The sequence below is a fragment of the Alosa pseudoharengus genome, unplaced genomic scaffold (assembly GCF_046254945.1).
Source record: "Alosa pseudoharengus isolate Yale_2024_CS ecotype anadromous, Long Island Sound unplaced genomic scaffold, YU_APseudo_1.1 YU_APseudo_1.1_scf_23, whole genome shotgun sequence".
NCBI lineage: Eukaryota > Metazoa > Chordata > Actinopteri > Clupeiformes > Clupeidae > Alosa > Alosa pseudoharengus.
In genome coordinates this window covers 12,182,792-12,207,977 of record NW_027468685.1, presented here as the reverse complement: position 1 = coordinate 12,207,977, position 25,186 = coordinate 12,182,792, and the positions used below count along the sequence as shown (strand labels likewise).

Genomic DNA, 25,186 nt, shown 5'->3' with positions numbered 1-25,186 from the left:
TGCAAACAAAGTTGGCTATATGCTTCGCCATATAACGAACCAGCTAGCCTTGTGATAACAAAATCTTTACCTTTTGTTTAGTCCACTGAAAGTTATCCACATATCAAACGATTAAATACACAGTTAAGGAGGAATTGTTTTGGGGAAGCAGTTGCACTATATCCCACTTTTGCTGCCTTTAAGCCACTTAAATCCACAGCCTAGATGAGCATTGCGCATGCGTTACAACTTCACGTGATGGTGAAGCTAAATAGACCTCTCCAGAATAAGTCCCGCCTCCGTAACTTCCGTATCCATCCAACTTCCGGGTGTCGATTGTCTATGGGAAATAACATGGCGTTTCGAAATATCATACCGGTAAAACATCTGTAGGTAGCGAAGTAGAAAAAAATGGTAGGCAGATTGGCCTACACACTTCTGCCATCTAGTTTCCACTGGATTTTTTGATTGTCAGTGCCGTTTAACTACTTGAACGGCACCGACAATCAAAAAATCCAGTGGAAACTAGATGGCAGAAGTGTGTAGGCCAATCTGCCCACCAGCTTTTTCTACTTTGTCACCTACAGAGTTTGACAGGTACGATCTTTCAAAACGCCATGTTATTTCCCATAGACATTTGACGACCGAAGGTTGGATGGATACGGAAGTTAGGAGGCGGGACTTATTCTGGAGAGGTCTATGCCCAAGAAACGTCACGTCATAAAAGTTGTAGGCCTATAACGCAAAAATGTAATGACAGCTTGTTCGTGGTGGTGTAGTGCTGCCTAATTGAAATGGGATAGGCAAGGGTTATCTTATATTCGGCTATTACGTGTGGCACATTTATTGGGCTTTTAGCCTCTTTTAATGTATTTGATGAGGAACTGATAAAGACTGAGCAGCAGAAAAGTCATAGTGGATACATAAATCGTTTATTATTATAATTAGGCTATTGATAGCCTACTATTACTTTACTACTATTACTGTTATTATTATTATTATTCGGATGAGGCAAAGGAATGTAAATCTGAGTCTGAAATGTTGGCAGTCTATACTGCTGTAACTGCACTGCTGTTATTAATTGTTAACGTCCGGGAACTATGAGGCTTCCATTAGCTGCCATTTTTGTCAGTATTTTTAAAATACAAAAATACACACCTATAAAGTATTTTGATAAACAATATGAAGTAATTTTCTTCAACAAAATAAAATACAAATGACAAAATACTCTTTTGTATTTGAAATACTTATTTTAAATACATTTATCAGAAATACTGCCCATCCCTGGCTGGTGGCTGCAGCAACACAACAACTCAGTGTTTTGTGTTTATGTCAATTTTGATCCAATTTGACCACTTTGCTATGTTACCCATCCAGAATTTCTCCCAGCCCACCCAAATGTAGTAGGCTAGAACCGGCCCTGCCCTATCCTTAACAACACAGTTTCAGAATACACTTTACTTGGTTTAAAACACATTCTGCTGTTTGGGAGAGAGTATAACTCACAGACAGATGGAATGGAACCATTGCTACAGTTGCTCTCACGATTGGCATGGGGTACTTTCCATAAGATCATCTCTCAATGCAAATCAAACCAGCTATTAGGCTTACTGAAATAAAACAATGCCATCTCTAGGTATGGTGAAGGGTATGTGATGATGTGGGGCTATTTTAATTCCAAAGTCCAAGGGAACTTTATCAGGATGCATAGTATTCTGGATCCATGAAATAACTGGCCTTTAAAAATAAAAAATCTGCCTGTCTCTATGGGAATTTAACATAGGGGTATGTATATGAGCCCCTGTATTTTAAGGAAAAACATTTATTTATTTACAAAACATTATTTATTCACAAAGAAAATTGGTGTCCTTAAAGGGACACCAGGCAACGTTTTCGTGTTAATTAATCATCTTCGTAAGTCGGTATATGGTTAAATGACTCAAATGGCTGTCTCGCCCACCCCTACTGCCTGTAGGAAGAATATCCCACAAGTTCGGTGTACCCTACCCGCCGACCGAAGCAGGATCAGTTTACAGCACAGAGGAAGGCTAACGAAACGCTAAAGATTGTTGCAAACGTGTATGGCAGAGCCGGCGAAGAAGCAGCGAAAACCCTTGACTGAAGACGCAAAGAAAAGGAAAAGAGCTTCAGACCGAGCGAGGGGGAGTTTCGTAGAGAAAAAGCATCAGGCTTGCCTGGTGTCCCTTTAAAGGTTGGATTTTTCCTCATTTGTTTAATTAAGGCATTAAAATCCATTTTCAAAACTTTTAGTCAACTTTAGCATATATGTACAGGGTATGTAAACTTATGAGAGCAACTGTATCTACATGCGTCACCTATACACACACACCAACTCAACCTTTGCTGATCCTCCTTCCTTCCTACCTCCTCATGAGTCCAGCCTGGGTGAGTAGCTGGGCGAGGTCTTGGCTGACAGCAGCGCTGGGCGAACCCACCATGAAGTGGAGAATGACCTCCCAGCGCTCCATGGCGTAGCGGTCCAGACTTTCCACATCGCGTGCGTGGCGGTCAGGGCCCAGGCTACTCCCCTCATCTGACCAAGCCTTACCACTGCGGAGGAGGAGAGGACAGCGGTCACTGTACAGCAGGGTTTTTTAGTAACACTTTACTTGACAGTATCGACATAAGAGTGACATGATACTGTCATGACACATGAAACCTAACCCTAACCCTAATCCTAACCATAACTCTAAACCTAAACCTATTCCTAACATTAACTTGTTATGACAAAAACCGAATGTCACTTTATAACAGAACGTTTATGACTTGTTTATGACATGTTCATGACAGTGTCATGTCACTCTTATGTCGACACTGTCAAGTAAAGTGTAACCCATTAGGTACACATCAATTATTGTTTGCAAAGCAGATTTGAAATACTTTAGCCTGCTGCCTAGGCTATTTAATCTAGATCGTTTTTCGCTAGTTTGTTAATACTACAATTAATACTGTTGTGTTAACAGTGTTCACATTACATGGGGATACTGTAGGGATACTCAAGATGAGGCTATTTTGAATGTTTCTTAAAAAAAAAAAAGAATCCTTCATTACTGAATGAACATGCTGCCAGTTTAGGAGCAATTCACCTATATCGTTAGTATATCGCCTAAGGTTATTCACATTGGCCTTTACTGTTCTGATGAAGTTGTCTGCCTATTTGCTTCACCTTTAATGGTTCAAACTTCATGTATTCTTCATCAAATAAACTTGTCATAGATGGCCACTTTCTCACATGCAAAACTGAAAAATAAGGTTAGCTGTCTAATATTGTCAACAACATGAGTAGTAAATTCTTCTAATACACCAATTTACTTATTTCTAACAGAATTACAAATTCTCAAAGTTTTAATGAGCCCAACTGTGACCCATCCCTACATTTCTCTCCCCACCACTATTCAGCTAACACTTTGGGCGCACCCGTCCACGTATAAGGAAGTCTGCTTTCGCTAACAAGAGAATGACATGAACGACTTTTATCTCTGGGTTCTTGAAATTTAAAACAATGCTCATGTTGTAGCAACACCTATGGACATTTGTTGTGTGTCCAGAGAAAATTATAGTGATCCTATGTGGCTGGAGAAGCACTGGACTCTCATTGACATCAATCACTAGGTGGCGCAAACATTTGAGTTTTAAAGGTACATTATGAAAGATTTATTAGGCGAATTGTTCACCTAGCATAGATATACAGCATAGATGTAGCGAGTCGCTACTCTTGAGGGAGCTCTACAGTTTCCAAAAATACCTAGCCTAAACCTGCATAGTGTACCTTTAATGAACTGCAGTGAAGTGTTTCCAAGTGACCAACTTACCACATACATTTTGTGATCTGTGTTGCAACTAGCCTGGGAGAACCCAGACAAACCAACCTGCAGGTCAGTCTGCCAAAGAGGCCATTAACACCCATTTCTAATTTTGCAAAAACCCAGGGACCGATCACAATCACTTATCCAGCATGGGGCGGACTTTGTATGATGACAGATTAGAGCAGTCCATTCATTCATGACTGCGCTGATGGTGACAGGGTTAAACAGATATGGATGTGTTTTTTCTTTGGAATTGAGTATACAACTGCATTTAAAACCTTTGTTTACAAGAAAAATTTGATTGCTGCATTTCTGAAACGATTTTGTAAGAGTTTAATGCACAGATTTAAACTTAATTTCACTGCTGGTTACGCCCCTGGAAGTCCTAAGTCAAGTAAGATGCCTTTCTAGACCCACTCTCTCAACCTCAATTGAGATTTGAGAAGCAGTCTGGTTTTGCTATGTTGCAACAGTTATCCTAAAAAACGTCTTTCGGACAACGCGCCGGGGGGATGGGGGGACGTGACCTCCTAAACAATATAAAATCAGGACACCCATGAGTTCATGTACACCTAACCTGAAATAAAACTAATGAACCATTTAGGAATGGCATAGCTATGACTGGTAAAAAAAAAAAGCTCTCTGTTGCCAGATGGTGGCATTATGCCAGATTGCCATTTTGCACATCTGGATATCTTCATAACCACAATAACCAATAACCTGTAAAGTTTGAGCCATGTCAAATAATGCATGGTGAATTCTCACCATGTCTATATACCGCAATACACGCCACCACCGCCCAAAGTTACCACCCCAGTTGCGAAAGATGCGACAACTGCTGACTCACAGATCAGGTTAGGATGAGGTAGACAATGACAGTGTTTCAATAGAACTTAATTATCTTGTCTTCCTGTGAGTCAAGTCTCACCAAGTTATTTTTGTAACGACTGCAATATAAATAATCAAATGTTCAGACAGATAACTTCTTATAATTGTGCTTCCATTAATCTTAATCCTTATTTTTTATATAAGGGGTAAAACCAATGTGAAAGTAAGGCTTTATTATATACTTTTTCAATAAAAATGAAGTAAAGTTTGACTGTAAAGGCAAAACTATATCATGATATATCATTACTGCCAAAAATACCATGAAATAAGTCACACCAGCATAGTCTTAAGAGCCAAAAAAATTGATTAAGGCTTGATCAAATGCTAAAAGATTTCAATCAAGTGGATAAAAGTGAATTTTATTCAAAGGGCTGTAACATTCCAGTAACAGGTACAATACGGCACTATACGGTAGAAAATACAATACAATACCCCTAGTGGAATATCCCTATGCCCAACCCTCAGTTGCAACACAATCCCATTATTATCCAGGTTAATCTCATATATTGTTTTAGTCACAGTGACTTCTTAGTCACTCTTTCTCTTGACGTTCTTGTTCTGACGTAGTCCACATCCTTAATTTGTTGTGTAACCACTACCAATATAATTACTGATTTTTTTTATTAGTTGTTACTGATACTGATTTAATAGTTTTTCTGCTGTTACATTCTCCTTTTTCCTATTCCTGCTCTATTGCTTGGAGGTAGAGCTGAAAAAAATTCACAAGGCACTGATTCACAGAAGTCTAAGATATTTAAATTCATGCCTTGAGGGGTTGTTTTTTCAATACCGAAAGTACTGAAATTTATACTGAACATTTTTCAAGTTCTGAAAAATGGCCAGAATTTTCCTTAAATGCTCTTAAGAAATGTTTGCCATCTCCCCACTCCCTCCGACAGCCACAAATCATGAACATCCGATATGGATGAGCAACCTTGTTGTGTTGGTAACATTAGTCCAATGAAGCGCCATTACACAGAGCCATCCCATCCCAACCCTGCACATCTGCAGTCTCATTTTCAAATAAATGAAGCAACCACTCTACCAACACGGATTACTAACAGTTTACTAATATTTTGCTCGTTAATGCAGTGGCAAGGTGATTTAACATAGCTAGTAGGCACTAAGCAGTGGAACATTAGTTTGTATCTAATACATTACATTGCCTTGCACACATGGGCTTTGTGAAATGTGAAAAGTTCATGGCACATCCTGAAGCAACACCTAACACCCCCCCACACATACGTACACACAGACACACACACACACACAAACACTCACTCACTCACTCTGTAGTGACATCACTGGAGTTTCCCTTCCCCTAAAACCTCTAGATAAAAACACACGGACATACCACAGGCAGAACTACTCTTGACAATCAAACCATCAATAGACAAGCTCCAGCTAAGAAACTACAGCGGTGAAAGAATGACACAGGACTGGAAGAGCACTGATCTGGAAATTGGGCAGCCGGGAGTTGAAGCCATGGAGGAGCAGACGAAGATGGGTGCCTCACGGCTCTCAGGGGGCTGGAAGATTGGTTTGGCTCTACTGGCCATAGGACTGTGCGCTGCTTCTGCTATCTTCTTCACAATCCACAACCAGGTGAGCCTCCCAACATACAAACACACATGCCTGAGAGCATGAATTTCCCCTGGGGATCAATAAAGTATCTATCTATGTATCTATCTATGAAGACGTGTGATGACACAATGATGTAGAATAGAATGATACAATATATATTCTAGTTTTTACATATATTTAAGTGTTTTCCAGTGAGCAAAACATTTAGGGTAAAAAACTGCCATGCATGAGGTGTTGGTCTCTCTTTCTGATATAGACTGTAACGAAATAATGTCATATATGAGGAAATGGGTGTTATATAGTAGAATATTATACAATATACTAGGTTTTTCTTTTTCAAACTTTCATATTAGTGTTTCCCAAAAAATGTGTGGTGTTTTAAAAATGAATCTCTTTCTTTGTTGTCATTAAATCAGAAATGGGACATCATTGATAGAAGCAAAGGTGAGTTTTGTTTCTCACTGGTCGTCTTCTGACCTAATTTGTAGGCTGCCATGGTGTTTTTCATTGACTCCCGGTTCCTGTCCCTAAAACGTCTCCCTCTATCTCCTCAACAGCTCTGAAACACACTTTGAGACAAGTCCCAAAAATAAACACAGGAAAACACCAAATGGCCATCCATCTGGAAGGTTAGTGCTTGAGCAGTGTGTAGGAAAGTCCCTGAATGATGGGTGGTGTGTTTGATTACTTTTCAGTGCATCCAGGCAACACTTCTGGTTTAAAATGAAATTCGGACTGTATTAATTCTGACAGTATTAAAACCACTATTCTTGCGACTTACTACTACAAATTCAGTAGGACTAGCCTTAGCTAGATGGTTTACAGCAAAGATTCTAGAGCGCTATGCTCCGCTACCGCTCTAGAATCTTTGGTTTACAGCACAACAGGTGTTGCTGGAATGTCGTTAAGTGAAGAAAGACAAACATCCTAATTCTTATACCCTTTCTCTCTTCCTCTTGCAGGAGAGTACAATCATTCTCTGAAAAATACTGTGGAATGGAAAGACAGTGACTCGGTTTTTCACAAGGAGGGACTGAAACTGGTCAACAACGAGATTGTCATCCCCAAGAAGGGTCTGTACTTCATCTACAGCCAGGTGTCCTTCAACATCAAATGCCACACCCCATCACAGAAGCTGGCCCAAATGGTCCACCTGAGCCACAGGGTCAAGTGCAAGTCGCCGGCTCACGGGACAGAGAGGTGGCTGCTGAATACTCTGCACTCAAGTTGCGAGCGCATACCGGCCCAGGAGGACAATGGGGAGCGCTGGTATGACGCCATTAATGTGGGAGCTGCTTTCTTCCTGGAGGAGGGCGATCAGTTGAGCACCCACACAGGGCCAGACAGAGAACTGCGCCACGTGAAGAGTGACACTGGGAATACCTACTTTGGAGTGTTTGCTCTCTGAGGCACATGTGTGTGAGTATGTCTGTGTGTTCTGTGCTTTATTGTCCCAATTATGGACCATCTACGTATACGCATATATACCATATACGTATACATTACGTACCGTATGTATATCATCTACAATTTAATTTATTTCACATCTCAATTCACTGTATCAGTGCAGCATTTACTGAGATAGGACATGGAACTGAAACATGAATGAACCGAAACAAGTATGCTGGGTCCTTACAGTAAATATTCTTACATAAAGAAGGTACACTGTAGAGCTCATTTTGAAAGGGATAATGTATAGAACGCCGGTCATTATTGGGAAAATATGTCCCGACAGGGCAAACCGGACCCTGACGTCGCAGCAGAGGGGTCTTGCTTCACCCTGAAGGGACTTATTTTCCCAATAATGACCGGCGTTCTATACATTATCCCGCTTATTATACAGCTACTTGCCAAAACGAAAAAATAAACTCCACGATAGGTCTCTTTACATTTATTTGCTACCGTTTCGTTTTGGCTTTTGCTGAGAAACAAATAGTTCGCAAAAACACGCTGAACTTGAATCAAACGTTCTTTAGAACACAGCTGATCAACCGTCTGCCTTCACTTTTGAATGAGATCTGTTGCCATTGACAGCGGTCATTATTTAGAGGTTCTTAGGCGAAAATAATGACGGGTAGAACTTTGGGAAATCCCATTCAAGTGAATGGAGCGTTCTACCTGCATTGTGAAGAGCCGTATAATAACACCTGATAATGAATGTTATTTTGAGTTTTAGATTGATTTTCTACTATTGCTATTTATTTATTTATTTAAATGATACGGTTTATTTATGTATTTAACTTATTCCCTGTTATATATTGTTCTTAAAGTATATTATTTCTTTCTTGTTTGTCATATTTAATATTTAATAATAAGCAAAGCTATTGTACTGGTCAATCCCTGCACTGTTTACTTTTGCACTACCACCATTGCACACACTCTACCACAGCACCTTATTATGGTCATTGCATCACAAAGTCAGTCCATACCAGACCTTTGTAATCACTTCACAAATTGTTAACTCTTTAAATTTCAGTGAGCGCTGTTTATGTATGTGAGATACATGTGTGTATGTTGTGTTATGGTTGTCTAAGATATTGGGTGCCTAAAATTTCCCTCGGGATGAATAAAGTATCTATCTATCTATTTGTATTTACCAGTATATACCTATACTGAGAGTATTTATTCTTATTTATTCAATGTGTTTTGTCATTATTTATTGGTAGTCTGGTAGGTGTGCCCCAGTTATTTTGTGAGGGAGGGAGGGTGACTTTATATGAGCTCATAAGTTCATGTTACTTATTTGTCACATACAATTATATAAAGCATAGTATGAAGTGAAATGCTTAGTCCTCTGACTTAAATGACTGTGTAGTGTATATTATGTAAATACAAATAAACACAGTAAATACATTGAAGATAGAAGAGTTACTGTGATCAGTGATATTGTTTGTCATCTATTATTTCAATTTTAATTGTTTTTTTTCCCTCAAATTTTCCCCTACAATTCCCGGGACACTAAAACACCGGGGCTCATGAAACTTGGTGGGCATGGAGCCGTACTAGGCTAATGCTGTTCCCTCTCACAGTTTCTAAAACTGATAGTTCCGGTCCTTGATTTGGATTGGCGTTCGATGTCGTTGTAAAATCCAGCACAAACATACACCTTGACCGCATTCCGTTCTATATTACTGCTCTACCATAACTTGATACAAAAGTTAAAGTAGCTGCGTCTCGACGTTGCTTGGCAACCATTCAGATAGAGGAAATATATTTCTTAGCGGAAGAATTATTATCTATGAATAAATCTTTACATCTGTCGTTGCTTTGCCTTTACTTTATTTAATATGAATCACGGACCGATGACTCACAAGTCTCACAAATGAGTCACTAAGCATCTTCGTTCAAGAGGTTACATATGACATACAGAAAGTGTATCCCGTGTGTGTGTGTGTGAGACAATGCCACTCACCCTCCCAGGAGCGCAATGCGCAGGTTGTCCTTAAAAACTGGGTTCAGCACATTGCCTTGAAGACCACCCTGAAGATGTTGAGTGTGCCAGAGACGTAGCCCCGACAACACAGACACACATTCATCATGATCCCTGACAACACAGACACAAAACACAGATCAAAGAGCATTCCACATTGTTACCATGTCTACACCCAAGAGAGTATACTGAGCTCACATATCTCCACATACATTGGTCATGATCACAGAGAGAAATACACTAATACTATATGTATTGCTGTAGTGTAGGGAATTAAAAATAACAAATACATGAATATAATTCCTGGCCACATGAGACAGAGTCCTGGACACTAGAGTTGTTCTTCAGATCACACAAAAGATATCTACAGACAAAATTTGCATAAATGAACAAATATACTCACTTCTGACTATCTTTCTTGACCCACAATGCAACCGCAGCCTGGGGTAGGGGCTGATCCAAGAAGAGCATGCGCATCACATAGTTTTTCGCCAGTGCAGGCAGCTCCCTGTACACAATAAGCAGCCACTACATTTTAAGTTACTGCATGTCTCCACTGTAACATTAAATGTGTCAATATGAATTGAAACCTATTCATCACAGATGAGTCGATAGCAATGAGAGTAATAATAACAGTTAACATTCAAACACCTGACAGTGTAAGAGGATGGATTCTGGATAATTAGCACTCTCAGCACTACCTACAACTAGACTTGCTAATTCTAGCACTTACCACCTCACTAGAACTGACACTTGACTCTATGGAAGTAGCACTCACTGCTGCAATAACTTGTCCTTATTACACTCTACCTTGATTGTTTCCCTTGTTGAAAGTCGCTTTGGGTTAGAGTCAGCCAAATGTAATGTAATGTAATATGGCTTATGCCAGACTTCTAGGCACTATAAGGCACTTCTGAGCCAGCTGCATCTCCATTAGCAGCTACGCCATCAGTTTCAGGCAACTCAGCTGAGCTAAGGAGCAATACAAATCAAGGCACTTGTACAGTATTCAGATAGTCCTGCTGGCATGTGGGTCCTCGTTCTGCTCTGCTTGCATGCAACTCTACCTGTAGACAGCCAGACAGGTCGCAGGGTGGTTGTACAGTCGGTCCAGTACATCTGGACTCAGTTCTTTTAAGTATTCATGAAGGTTTTTACACTGTAGTTGTACGCGCAACTTCATCTACAACCAGAAAACAAAGGATTCAACCAAGTTTATTTTCAGTAGCCAGGAGGATTCAGGAACACTTCTGAGATATCACCAAGCAAAACTGTTGTTAAGATTCTTCATAAAAACTGTTGGTTTACGACAAAGTAAGCTAAAGTCAATGCTAGTGTAACGTGACGTTCACGTTAGCAGATGGGAGTGTAACACTCATTTAACATTACAAACGCTTTAATATATCTAATTCATAAGTGAACGTGTATGCCAATATGAACAGCACCTATAAGACTAAAAGTTACGTTTTACCTTGTAATTGCGTAGGTCAGAATTATAAAAAACAACCACCCCAATTTTCAGTTCCAGTCGACAATGAACTCAGGAAGCCATGTTGGATAATCATGTGACAAAAGACTGCTATGCGATTGGTTCAAACAAGCAGAGCTCTCGGTAAATGTAGGCATTCGGTACAGTCTGCACGTTTCTATGGGCATTCTTAACTTTACGTTGACCAGTTTGTTTTAATCCGTGAGACACCATAATTTATATGGACATGAGGTGCAACAACAACAACAATGAGGGGTAATACAATATTTAGTTTATTGCTGAATCCATCATTATTATAATGACTTGTTTTACCAGCATTATCATTTACATCAGTAGAGCAAATGTGCTGAACTGGATTACACATTGTATGGATATATATATTTAAAAAAATATTCGTACAAATCACACAAGATATTCTATTCCATTAAGAGTCTTCCTTCTCCTGATATCTGTAATAAAATCATAGAACATTGGGTTAATTAAGTACATCCATGGTAAAGTGAGATTTGCTTAGAGATGTGTAATCTCAATGTATACAAAAGCTGCAAAATGGGATTTACCTGCAATGTATACAAGTGAAGAAGACCGTCTGCCCTTCATCAGCTGACCTCATTTGACGTGTGTGGTAAACCATTCCTTCTTTGTTACATCTGGAACACCGTCTGTCAATCTGGGATCGAAAGGAAAAGGGAGTCAAGCAGGCTTGGAATTTCACCATTTTAGGGGCAAGGACACTTCAGTTGGGCATATTTAGTGGGGGGCACAAAGGACACATGTCAGGGCACCAAGGCCAAAGTTAACTATACAGTAGTAGGCTATAAAAATGATTGAAGTTGTATTTAGCCTATTCACAGCAGTAGACCTGCATCACTACTTGAAACATTACAAAAACATGAAACATGACATATTACAAAGAACTGTAAATCATCTGATCATCTAATATTTACAGATATCTAGGCTATATTTAACATTTATTTTATATTTGGCCTGTTATGAAATCATGTATTGAACAATTTAAGCAATTTAGGGGCAGCCGACCAGTAGGCATGGCTGAAGTGCCCTTGAGCAAGGCACCTAACCCCTCACTGCTCCCCGAGCTCCGCTGTTGTTGCAGGCAGCTCACTGCGCCGGGATTAGTGTGTGCTTCACCTCACTGTGTGTTAAAGCAACACCAAAGCACTTTTCCTGTCGCACGCACGATATTTGTTTATCCAGCACTGGCTTTGGAAATAACGAGGTTTACAGACAAGATAGAGTAGGTTGCATGATTTATGAAAGTATGATGTATTGCGACATCAGAAGCAAGTAAAAGCTTGTAGTTTCTTATGTCTCATTCCATCGAACTACAGATCCGCTACCCGATCTGGCAAACTTGCATAGTGCAGTTATAGCCGATAGAGGGTCGCGAAGAGAATGCAGAAGTGCCGTTCACTCTGTTACAAGTTGATGAACCACTGAAACGATTTTGGAAACAATATTTTAAGGTACAAAAACTCTTTGGTGTTGCTTTAACTGTGTGCTGAGTGTGTTTCACTAATTTAAAGATTAGGATAAATACAAAGACCAAATTTCCCTCACGGGATCAAAAGAGTACAGTATATATACTTATACTTACTAAGCACAGCTCTGCTTTAAAAAAACTCAAATAGCCTAGATGCATGCTTAGCATTTTGTGATCATTAAGGCTACTTTCACAAACTCTTAGTCAGCTGTATATCCTCTGATTTTAATATTTACCGACATCTAGGCGATATTTGTAACATTTATTTTGTATTTGGCCTGTTATAAAATCATGTAGAAAAAATTAAACACATTGTGAAACTTAAACATGCATGTTGAAATTTGCTGCAAATTCAAAATCGGATTACTCTGGAACGACTTACTATTTGTCAATGAGTTTTATACAGTAATTTTCTTGTAAGGAACCATACTTTTGAATTTTCAGATGTACTTTTGACCCCATTCATCCTTGCATGTTTGTCCTAAATCTACCAGAAGTATCCAATGTAAAAATATCATTATCCCAAATCTAAACAAATGTAACGAGCGCACATCCAAAAGTGGGTGCTGGATAAAAAAAAGTAATATCGTAAAAAATAGGAAGGAATATTCGCACACAAGCTCCCCTTCTTTTTGTTAAAAAATTGACCCATGATCTTGCGATCTCCCACCACCATCACTCGAGCAATGTGTGTCATTTTTCAGAGATAATGTAAGGGTCTCCAGGGTTTCTGTAAGAGGTGACTGTTAACAGTCAATTTAGGAAGACTACATTTGGTCAATCAGATTTTTAATTTACAACAGTAGAAAAGTGGAACATAATTCCACTTCATATTAGAACATTATTAGATTCATATTGTGTAAGTCTCAGTAGTTTTGAAATGTCATTAAAGACTTGGCTGAGGGCGAAACAACTATGTGATCATTGATCTTTCTATAACATGGAATCTATATATTTTTGTATACTGGTTTATATGTTATGTAATGCTTGTGTGCTGTTAAGACTCTATCTGTTTTGATAGTATTGTGTGTATTGTTGATAGTATGGTCTATACTCTGGTACAGGGCTTGAACTGTGCATGGCCCCTGACAAATAAACTAATAAACTAAAGTATTAGACTAAAAGTATTCCCAGAGAAATTCCACACAGAGTTTCATTTTTGTTTGGGGGCAGGCTGTCTGCACTTTGTTTGTTTCCAGTTTTCAGAGTCCGGGCTGCCTACAGAGACCAGGTTTTTTACAGTGTAATCACGAAATGGGGAGCTAGCAGTCGTGGGGAGATGCGCCTTTAAAGTAGTAATGCAATGAAGGAATTTCCCATTTTGTCAATTGTCAACATACTGGGTAACATAAGGGGGTACCAGTGATTATGTCTATCCATAATTCAATAGGCATGTCTCAGGGTCAAAGTTTCATATGATAAGACATAAAAAAGAGGGTTGATTGGAGAAATAAGCAAAAATCTGAGACCATGGTGTCAAGGCTGTTTGAGCTGATATGGAATGACCCTTACATTACTATCAAGTGTTGATAAGTAATTTGGCCTTACAGTCATATAAGAATATGCTAGTTGTCATATATCATCATAAATATGGTAGTTGTCATGCTTACCACAGGGCCTTTTAGCTCAGAATCTTCCTCACTCTCTCCAGTGCTGACCATCGGTTCTAATGGGTTGAACACTACAGACGATGTTATGACTTGATTTGCTATTTCTGAAAGAGAAGTTATATGACAGCTTCAGGAACTCATTAAGGACTGATGCCATCTCGATTCTTAAGTGTTTCAGGATAAATCTTCAAAACGCTGCTAAAACACAGACAGACAGACAGACAGACGGACGGACACACACGGACACGGACGGACACACACACACACACACACACACATACACATCCATCCATCCATCCATCCATCACCACTCACCCCGAACAGGGATAATAAAGGCACAGCGGGGACATGTAATGGTATCTGGTGCTCCTGGTAAAGGGAGCACATTTCCACATTCTGGGCAAAAGTTTGGATCTCCGCCAAAACAAGACATTTCTGCAACAGAAAAAACTAGTCATTTGAAATGTGTACGTTAATGGCAGGTAAGCGAAAGAGCTCCTTACTCGTTTTATCAGAGACGTTGATATTTACCCTAATCTGACAAAACTACAGATTCCGTATTAGATAGACTACATAAGCCTACATTGGACAAAATTTAACTTTAATAAAAGTTATGCATCACATACAAGTCAGTCCTCACCACTGTTGTTCCTTATGTTTGTTTTCAGAGACTCTTTAATTTTCCGTTTTTCACGTGGAAGACACAGACAGACGGCAGCTGAAACTATCCCCCCCAAAATGCTGAGGTCCTTAGTGGAGAGGGACGCGTGTTGATGACGCAAACATAGACGCACCAAGAGAAAAGCAACCATCACAATTTGCTGCAAATTTTGAAGGTAATACATCCGTTTAGGCTGTGAATTCTTCTACATATTAATAATACATATAAATGTAGTTTCATTTTGACCATTTCATTTTGCAAAGAATGTCTTCATGAATTGAAAATGGAGTCTTCATTCCCTTTATGCATGGCCGTTAACGTGAGCTGTATGATGCCGATGGGGGTTAGCTAGCTAGTGCTAGCTACTGATCGTGTCGGTCTCGGACAGCCCTTGACAGCCGAATGATGGCTGTGTGTAATGTTGAGGTATACAGTTACAACATGTGCATTCGTAATGGAGAACTAGACCTATATTCCAAATTAAGTCGTAATGTTAAATGTGGGTTAGCAGGTGGACGTGCTCACATAGGAAAGTTCCACAGAACAGGTTAACTTGGAGTCTTTTTGCATTGGATTTGCATCTTAAATGTAACCCGTTGGTTTTGTTCACAGTCGTAATGGCTGAGAACGATGTGGAGAATGAGCTCTTGGACTATGAGGAGGATGAAGTGGATACCGCAGGGGGCGTCGGAGATGGTGGGTTGGGAGGAGGGACGGGAGACGCCATGTCCATGCAGAAGGCGGCGGTAAAGGGTTCATATGTGTCCATCCACTCCTCTGGCTTCAGGGACTTTCTGCTGAAGCCAGAGCTGCTGAGGGCCATAGTGGACTGCGGTTTTGAGCACCCATCCGAAGGTAAGCCGTTCTGAACCGTGAGTGCAGCCCTAATTGCAATCAGTCCATGGAGTGTCAGTCTAATTTTAACTCTAATTCCTCTGTCACTTTTTCTGTCTCTGTCTGTCTCTACACCTCTCTCTGTGTCCTCAGTTCAGCATGAGTGTATTCCCCAGGCCATTTTGGGAATGGATGTGTTGTGCCAGGCCAAGTCCGGTATGGGGAAGACAGCCGTATTTGTACTGGCCACACTGCAGCAGCTAGAGCCGGTTACTGGTCAGGTGGGTGTGCGAGTGTTTTCATGTGATGACCTTTCTGTCTGCCTCTGTCCACCCTATTAAACTATAACCAGGTGTACTTCCAGTCATATTCCTGAAACAACATTTGGAAACAACTACAGATTCTCTGTACGTCAGCATGTTGATTTCTAGGCTTGCTTTGTTTACGTTACTTTAATTACTTTCTTCTGCTTTGATTTGTTGCAGGTGTCAGTGCTGGTGATGTGTCACACACGAGAGTTGGCCTTCCAGATCAGCAAAGAGTATGAGCGCTTCTCCAAGTACATGCCCACTGTCAAGGTACAGCCAGCAGAGGGCATTGTCACTGTGTCATTAGCTGTGTCTCAAACCGCCTACTTGCACCCTTCAAATACTTAGTTTTAAGTATACAGTGCAGATATTGGGACAATACTAACCATCGAAAAGTGGGCACCACGGAAGTAAGCGCTCAGAGCACACTAGCAGTGTACTGATAGAAGTATTGTCTTATATGATTCAGTGAGCCACAGCTGTTATTCTGTAGCACACATGATGCACATGCTCTTCCATGCCTGCAGTATTGAAGAGCAGCTCCTAGAAACAGTCCTTTTCCATCATTAGCCTAGAGTGAAATCAAGAGATGATAATTGATGATGAGGATGATGATGATAATAATACTAATATTAATAATAATAATAATAGAACATACAGTAGATAAGATAAGTAGATTACCCTCTCAGGGGGATGCTGGAGAGAAGGGATGGTGGAAATGGGGATGGGAGGACAGGGGTGGAAAAAAAGAGATGATAATTTCACACTGACATTGTTAAAACATGCAGAGACATAGAATGACACATACAGAAAAGGAGCATTATTCTCTTGGTTGTATCCTATGCCAGTAATTCCTGTTAACTGACCATGAGGGGAGGTCTTTGTCGTACCTCACTTGTGTTGTCTCCTGAGTCTGTCTTGTCTTACCTTTTGTCTCTTCTCCTCTGGTCTGTTCTCTAGGTGGCTGTGTTCTTTGGGGGTCTGTCCATCAAGAAGGACGAGGAGGTTCTGAAGCGAGAGAGTCCCCATGTAGTAGTGGGGACGCCAGGGCGCATCCTAGCCCTTTCCCGCAACAAGAGCCTCAACCTGCGCCACATCAAGCACTTCATTTTGGATGAGTGTGACAAGATGCTAGAACAGCTTGGTGAGTTGATCGCGCGCTTAGTTGTTTCAATTAGCAGGAAGTACACAACCTAACTAGTGAAAATGGCACGTTCCTCATTAACGTCAAGGCGAGCGTTGCCAGCACACATACTTGCTCGCATCTCGGCTCGGGACTAGCTTAGAACTTGTATGCTTTTCATAAATGATTTAATGAACTATAGAGTTATTAGATATGAATGAATGACAAATGAGAGACTGTAGTCATAATTTATGAATGGTTAGGAGCTCAGGTTGAATAGGAAGTGATGTAATTTTTTGCACTTAGAATGAAATGATTTAGGAAACTTCTTCTCTCTCCAGACATGCGTCGTGATGTGCAGGAGATCTTCCGCATGACTCCCCACGAGAAGCAAGTCATGATGTTCAGCGCCACCCTCAGCAAAGAGATCCGCCCTGTCTGCAGGAAGTTCATGCAAGATGTAATTAAGCTCCTCCTTCCGCACCGCCTATCCAGTCTGCTGTGGTCATGCCCACTGACCAACTCCACCCCAAACACAAGACGGGGCAGGGTTCCCTCACCTGGCTGATCGTGTAGTGTGACAGCGGTGTCCTCACTGAAAGATCACAGAAACGCATACTCAGTGAATGAATCCACCAGTGGCTTTAGCGTTCGTCCGTGAGGTTAGCTGCACAGTTTGCAGAGCCACAAGTTTTGGCCTCCCGCCCGTTTCGATGGCCACACAATAGAGTGTGCCACTCTCAGTCCAAATTAAACTAAGCAGTAAGACCATCTCTACATAACGTTCAACAACAACACAGCCACTGTTTAGATAGTTGAACCCGCATGTTCACAGTTGGTTTATGGTTCAAATGTTCCTGGCAGAACCTGACCATTTGGCAGACCAAAACAAAAATAATCTAAACGTCATTGTTACCAAAGCAGCCAAAGCCTGCTGATGGATCTCATTCTCCGAGTCTTCCCACTTCGGAAGCAGGAGGGCAGAGCTTGCCCTTAACTCGACAGATAGAAATCGTGCTAACATATAGACAACACAGCGATCAAAATCTCCCTCTAGGAAGTATGGGGAGATAACCGTTCTAAATAGCCAGTGACCATCATGAGCTCTGTGAAGTCTGTAGCATCACAAAGCACCAGAACGTCCCAGGGTGTCATTGAGTGTTCGACATGAGAAATCCGGAGTATTATAACCGCGTAGAGTCGACTGCCGTACCAAACAGGTTGGAGAAAAGAAAGGGAAGTGGTGTGTTTGCAAGGAAACATCAATGCCACCATACCTGTTATTAAAAAAAATGGGCCATGAATGCAAACGCAACGGGAGATAAATGTCGAAATGAGAGATTGCGCGGGTGAGAGGGAAAGAAAGAGATGAGGGGGAGAAGAGCAGCGGAAGACCGTTTCGGGAGGGACGAAAGGTCAGAGTAAGACAGGGAGAGTACCGCGGTCCAGCGAGAACGGAAGTAACATCTTCTGTCAAGCAAGCGATAAAGGAACAACAAACCTGTCGAATAACTTGTAAACGGATAAAAACAACACAATTCTGTCGAATGTTACGAAGCGGTTATAGAATACAAGCGAATATATCAATTTAAATCTCTGCTAAGCAAAAATGTCAACTCAATCAGTACCAATCTTGGTTGCATAAGCACACCTTGACTTCCCAACCCACATACAGAAGCATACAGCACACACAGAGGCCTCCCATGTACGTTTCCCAGACATCAACGGGCCCCGCCCAGCCAAGGCCATCCATAAGAAGCCCTTAGGCTGTGAGGAGCTGGGAGGTCAGGAGGGTGAGTAAAGGTAGTCGGGGTAGCCAGGGGTGAAGGAAGCCCACTTGCCCCTGTGAGAAGCCTAGACAGTCAGTGGGTGGGTGCCCCAGCAGATGTCCCCAGACACAATATAGACCCTTTCAAGAGAGTTCCATTATCAGCATCATAGTTGTTCCCACAAGGCTTCCGTTTTAACATTCCATATGTTATCTTAATGCAGAGGAAGTAGATTGGGAACAAAATAGAACGTTCAAGCATTGTTTTTGTTTATCTTGTTGAAAGGGTCTATAGTGACACACTGATCTCAGAATCTCAGGGTTAGAGGCGGCTCAGCTGAAGACTGGAGTGACAGAAAGACCAGAGACTAGTCAGCTGCTGTTTAGAGCTGTGGGGTCAGGCTAGTGACATGTAGACAGGGTCTGAGGTGGAGGGTGCAAGATCAGTGACCTGTAGGATTTTCGGTCAGGCTGCAGACATGGTTTTGGATAGTTGTCCCTGAGGTAAGTGACATTGGCCTTATTCAGCAATGCTATGGACAGAGCTGCTTGGTTATGGACAGTGGATGGGCCTTTTAACAACCTTTCATTTGCTGAAATTACACTAATTAGGCAGGAAACATTCACTTTATATCACACTAGAGTACACATTGGTGTGATTTTTAGTGCTACTCACTATAGATATACTTACCATTAAAAGCCTGTTCATGCATTGCTAAATCAAGTGCTTTGAAGAATAGATAAGAGAGTGGGTGTGTGTATATCAAGAGTGGTGTGGTTGGTTGCATCTCTCACCCAGATAGATCTGTAGTTGTGAAGTAGTTCAGAGTAGATGCATCAATGAGAGTGTGAGTGGCTGTGTGTGTGTGTGTGTGTGTGTGTCTGTCTGCATGTGAAGGTGCATGGCAGTGTGTGTTTGTCTGCATGTATAGGTGCATGGTTGTGTGTGTTTGTGTCTGTGTATGTGGATGAATAGGTATGTGTGTGTTTGGGTGTATGGAAGCATGTGTTTGTGTGTACATAGATGTATAGAAGTGTATGTGTGTGTGTGTATGGGATGGGAGGGGAGGGTGTGTCTAACTCCCATCCCCTCTCTCTTTCTTTTTCATTTCCCTTTCCTGTCGTCTCCTGGCCTCTTCCCTCCTCTGCTGCGTTTCTTCCTCCTCTCTCTCTCTCTTTCTCTCTCTCTCTCTATCACTCCCTCCTGACACTGTCCCACACTCTCTTCACTTTTCACAACCAACCAACACCCCTTCAACTGCAACCACCTTCTCCTCCTCTTTCCCCTCCTCCACTTCCTCCTCCACCTCTCCTCCCTCCACCCCCGACCCTCCCTCGGCCCAGCCCATGGAGGTCTTTGTGGATGACGAGACGAAGCTGACACTGCACGGCCTGCAGCAGTACTACGTCAAGCTCAAGGACAACGAGAAGAACAGGAAGCTCTTTGACCTGCTTGACGTGCTCGAGTTCAACCAGGTACAGCAGCAGCACCGTTTGAGGCTGGAGAACACATGGGTGATGGAGACAGAAGCAGGACTGGCCCTAGAGGAGCTTTGTGGTCTAAGATGGAACATTCCGGGGCCTAAAGTGCCTAATATTATCTTGAGCTCCATAGTCTAAAGTCCTCAGCCGGAATTCAGGCATGGCCCGGGACTATTAAGATTTTTTAGAAGATTATTACATGTAACAATTGAAAATTAAATGAAAAATTACTGGTATAGAAATGTCCCTTCCTTTAAGCCCTGTAGATTCAAGGCCAGTGAAAGCCATTTTGTATGCATGTTATAATGGCAACTGAGTGTTTGTGGGGTGAATCTTTGTGCGTGTTTGGATGTGTTGCATCTGATTGTGGTGTGTGTGTGTGTGGGTGTGTGTGTGTGTGTACACGTACATACACATGTGTGTTTCTGGTGGGTTAGGTGGTGATCTTTGTGAAGTCGGTGCAACGTTGCATTGCTCTAGCTCAGCTGCTGGTGGAGCAGAATTTCCCGGCTATTGCCATCCACCGGGGAATGCCACAGGAGGAGAGGTATGTGATGGACTAACAAAACCTGTGGTGCAAGCATTAACATAGACCATGCAGTAGGTAGTCTTGACATTTAGCACTAGTCAAACCTGTAGTGTATGATAAAGGCCTGGGTGTGTTCTGCAAAGCAGGCATAACTACTTAACAGAAATTACTTTTTGTGCTGTTAGTGAATGTGTGTGTGATTTCTGTATGCTACTGAGACCTTGAATTTCCCCTTGGGGATCAATAAAGTATCTATCTATCTATCTATCTATCTATAATGGGTTAACACAGTGTTGGTTGTTGCAGGCTGTCCCGCTACCAGCAGTTTAAAGACTTCCAACGGCGGATCCTGGTGGCCACTAATCTGTTTGGCCGAGGGATGGACATCGAGAGGGTCAACATTGCCTTCAACTATGACATGCCAGAGGACTCGGACACATACTTGCATAGGGTGAACATCCTCTCACCGACCAGCGCGTAGTTCATTTAAGGATTCTGAATGAAATATGAAGCCCATTGTTTGCTTTGCCTCTGTCAGCTGTATCTTTACATTACATTACATTATATTACATTTGGCTGATGCATTTTTAACCAAAGCGACTTACAACATGGTAAACAGTTTAAGTTTTAAAGCAATTCTCAACAATTTTAGGACAATTTAAAAACGCTAGAGTACAGTAAGAATAAGTGCATCTGCAAGGATTAAAGTTCTCCGTCATAGGACGGATTTCCGTCAATTTGATTTTAGAAATGTCATATTTGAGATCGATGCAGATCCGATGAGAAAAAAATAGGAGGGGGGGGGGGACTGTCACCTTTGCTTTTCCTTTTTTAAGGCAACTACAAATATTAGGTAAATGTTTAAAGACCTAATAGTGTTCTTGAGAACTTTCTGTGTCTCAATCCGTGACCGCTCAAGAAGATACGTCCTATACGGCCTACGTCAGCCATGAGTTTCGCTTTGTATGTTGTAGCTACACACTTGTCTCGGGCGTTTGCTTAAAAAAAAGAACACGTATGGAGGACTATAACGGTCTAAAAGTTGGATTATAGTGACACAATCGAGACAGCTGATGAGGTTGGCCAATCCGTTTAACTTTTTTGGATATGATATTGTGAGCTCTATGTGCGAATTCGGAGGCTGTGTTCTTTCCGTGCATCAATGTAGACACTTACTATCGCGAACTCTTGTCAGGGGAGGTCATTCATTTTGGGTGTCACCTATGACTTGAACAGATAGCCTGCTATGCCACCCGATGTAGGCTACTATTATTGTTACAGTTTTTAATCAATGCAACTAACATTATGTGTAAAGCGACGCAATATAAACCGTAGCCTATGCAATTTATTATCCCGTCTGTTATGACATACAACAATGTTTTTCACAATTTGCGACGGAAGGTTTTGACTGAGCGTGTCGAGTAAGGGGGTCAGTCGTGTTTGTGACGCACAGACAGCCTTGTAGCCTATTTTGCTTAGGCCTCACTTTTAACGACAATAGGTTGTGAGTGTATGTTGACAAAAAATAACCATACAATTAAAATAGTCAACTTAAAACTTTGCTATAAAATATTATTAATTTCTAGCACAAAACCATAACCAGTGGGCCTACCAGAACCTCGCATATTAGTGTCATGATTTGTGTGCGTCTATTTGGCAAGGCAAACGGAAAACGTTTTAGCACGCCACCAATCAGAAGACCGCCATAAGGTTAACGTTCGTGCACTTCAGGACATCTTCCCTACCTGGTGCAACTAGCCACCACGACAGAGGTAGGCTACGTTTATCTATGGCTGACCGTTTTTACGTTTAGAAAGTAGGCTACGCATGTTCTTTCATAGCGCAACACGACCTGTCCTTAACCATATCGCAACCTCTTGTCAACCTTATACAATCTGTTGCTGAAGACAAAAGCGCCGTCTCCAGATTGTCGTTACAAATGCGCATACCTCCTGCATGAGCACACACAGTATTGCTGCTCATTGGAAAACTGAGTTGTCTGTAAAACTCAAAATTACCATGTTTTCATTAAATGCGGATGAGGCAACAAATGGAAATATGAACAATATCTAGAATGTTCTGATTTGTTACTTTGATGAGGAAATGGGAAGTCTTGCAAACTTGATTTTATAGATTTTACTTGGTGTTGAATTGCATATTAACAAGAAAAAAATCTCCCCTTTAAACACTTTTGGCCTGAAGTAATTAAATAAGAGTGTGTTAAAGCCTTTCTACAATATTGCTGCAGTAGAAAAGAACAGCAATGGCTAATCAGCAATGGTCAGGGATGGTACTAAAATATATTTTTGTTCATCAGGAAAACTCAATCTCAATCAAGAACACTCTCAATTCGCCTTATTCACATGGCGGCCATTGGCGGCTAAAACGAGGCTACAGGGTACACAAACCATAGGATTGTTATGTTCTATGCATTCACCTGTAGGTGGCATTAATTATATAGTAAGTGTACCCTGTAGCCTCGTTTTGGTTTAAACAATGGCCGCTGTGTGAATAAGGCGAATACTCCCTTTACTTTGCTGTTTGCATCTTTTTGTACATTAAAAACCAATAGGTCGCGACCGCAAAAGGGGTGCTATCTCTATAGGTAGATATGAACAACGTATGACTTATGGCCTGAAAAAAGTTCAGTCAAACGATTTTTTTTCACTTTAATCCCTGGCATCTGTGAGTGCTGTTTTTAAACCTTTTATATTCCTCTTTGTTTGTCTCTCTCCTTCCCGCTGCTTTAATGAATCAATCTCGCCTGACCTAGGTGGCACGCGCAGGCCGATTTGGGACGAAGGGTCTGGCCATCACATTTGTGTCCGACGAGAATGACGCCCGCATCCTGAACGATGTGCAGGACCGCTTTGAAGTCAACATCAGTGAACTGCCCGAAGAGATCGACATCTCCACCTACAGTAAGTACCACTCAGGAGATATCCACTCAGCAGCTCGTTTGAGCCATGGACTCAGGCTAATGATGCCTCTACTCTTGAGCCCACGAACCATGGGGCTGACGGTTCTCAAAAGCAAAATCAATCAAATGGAAGTAATAATAAACACATGGCTTTGTCTCTCTCTCTCTTTTCTGTCTTGTAGTTGAACAGAGCCGGTGAAGTGGCGAGGACGGCAGGAGACGTACGCAGAGGGGCATGAGCCCTGACTGTTATCCAGATTCTAACTCTATTTGAAAGGATCAGACTTCAGTGTTAGCCAGAGTCTGGCCAAGCAGGGTCCAACCACCAGTTTTCCCAGAGTTTTTGGCTGTAGTGACGTAGGCTTCTTTTAGGTTCCCTTTGTTGAACCATGAGTTCTGAGTGATGTGCTTCAGCCATGATGTGCTACTTCCGTTAATCATGGGATTAATTTGTTATGAGCCGAGTGGCATTTTTGCCGTTTTTTTTCCTTCCAGTTTTACTTTCTATTACTTTCAGATGTTCCCAAATGTAATAGTTATGTACGTGTGGTAGACACTGGTGGCAGGTGATATAATATAATTTGTAGTACCTGTAGCTTGTGGCATGCGTCACTTGCTTGACACAAATAAAAAGTGTTTGTTTTGTCTAAACGTCTCGCAATACTTATTGTGTGATGCAATCTCACTCTGTTGACACTGCTTTAATGAAAACAGCCTGGCAGCTGTGTTCCTACAGGACTATATAAAAATATGGAGTGGAGTTTTCTTGTAAAGGATTGACTCTTGGTGACACAGTACTGTCCAAAGGTTTTGAGCAGGTCTCAAAAAAAAGTTTTATTCTTCCATATTAGTGTGTCTATATTTAGAGTTCTACACAATCTTTTGTAAACACTTTATGTTAACTGATAACCAAAAAATATACATCTATTCATGTAGACCACCTTGGTTGATTCAGAACAGTGAAATGTTACCGTATCACTGAAGCAGTCAGTATGTATACCATCTGCACTGCCTGCACTGTGACGTGTGTCAACACCAAAAAATCATAAAATACCTAATCCATTAGGTCTTGTCCCATTACCTCCACACGTGCATGTGATGTTTCACACCTTAAGGTTACAAGCCATATAACTGGAGTTTGGAATCTATCCAATCATCACAAAATCACAAACCTCTGCCCATATAGGCACATTTTTAGTGGTGCAGATGTGAGTAAAGGAACTCATTCAGCATTAGTCAGCACCATGACTTTC

The 25,186-nt window shown here is 41.3% G+C and overlaps 4 protein-coding genes across 4 annotated transcripts in view; 2 read left to right on the top strand and 2 right to left on the bottom strand.

Moving 5' to 3' along the window:
* The window catches only part of gtf2h4 (general transcription factor IIH, polypeptide 4), a 37,834-nt gene extending 26,566 nt beyond the window's left edge, over positions 1 to 11,268 (bottom strand). The window contains exons 1-5 of the mRNA XM_076301536.1: positions 11,180 to 11,268; positions 10,776 to 10,891; positions 10,112 to 10,216; positions 9,691 to 9,822; positions 2,365 to 2,550 (exon numbers count right to left, since the gene is read on the bottom strand). Coding sequence (XP_076157651.1) covers positions 2,365 to 2,550; positions 9,691 to 9,822; positions 10,112 to 10,216; positions 10,776 to 10,891 — 539 coding nt within the window. The 5' untranslated portion in view covers positions 11,180 to 11,268. The remainder of the gene's footprint in view (positions 1 to 2,364; positions 2,551 to 9,690; positions 9,823 to 10,111; positions 10,217 to 10,775; positions 10,892 to 11,179) is intronic.
* On the top strand, positions 5,785 to 7,696 carry LOC143140561 (tumor necrosis factor-like). The gene is made up of 4 exons (XM_076301537.1): positions 5,785 to 6,299; positions 6,695 to 6,722; positions 6,836 to 6,907; positions 7,241 to 7,696. Exons 1-4 carry the CDS (start codon positions 6,123 to 6,125, stop codon positions 7,684 to 7,686), a joined length of 723 nt encoding a protein of 240 aa, XP_076157652.1. The 5' UTR covers positions 5,785 to 6,122; the 3' UTR covers positions 7,687 to 7,696.
* A 185-nt stretch (positions 11,269 to 11,453) lies between the features above and the next one.
* Positions 11,454 to 15,048, bottom strand: polr1h (RNA polymerase I subunit H). The gene is made up of 5 exons (XM_076301535.1): positions 14,949 to 15,048; positions 14,624 to 14,743; positions 14,309 to 14,412; positions 11,758 to 11,867; positions 11,454 to 11,646 (listed from the first exon to the last, which is right to left on the bottom strand). Exons 2-5 carry the CDS (start codon positions 14,739 to 14,741, stop codon positions 11,622 to 11,624), a joined length of 357 nt encoding a protein of 118 aa, XP_076157650.1. The 5' UTR covers positions 14,742 to 14,743; positions 14,949 to 15,048; the 3' UTR covers positions 11,454 to 11,621.
* A 19-nt stretch (positions 15,049 to 15,067) lies between these two features.
* Positions 15,068 to 24,584, top strand: ddx39b (DEAD (Asp-Glu-Ala-Asp) box polypeptide 39B). Its single transcript, XM_076301534.1, has 11 exons — positions 15,068 to 15,144; positions 15,582 to 15,824; positions 15,957 to 16,084; positions 16,289 to 16,381; positions 17,072 to 17,255; positions 17,576 to 17,694; positions 20,347 to 20,478; positions 20,922 to 21,031; positions 21,320 to 21,464; positions 23,787 to 23,934; positions 24,116 to 24,584. The coding sequence occupies exons 2-11, from the start codon at positions 15,587 to 15,589 to the stop codon at positions 24,130 to 24,132; spliced, it is 1,314 nt and encodes a 437-aa protein (XP_076157649.1). The 5' UTR covers positions 15,068 to 15,144; positions 15,582 to 15,586; the 3' UTR covers positions 24,133 to 24,584.
* The last annotated feature ends 602 nt before the right edge of the window (positions 24,585 to 25,186 follow it).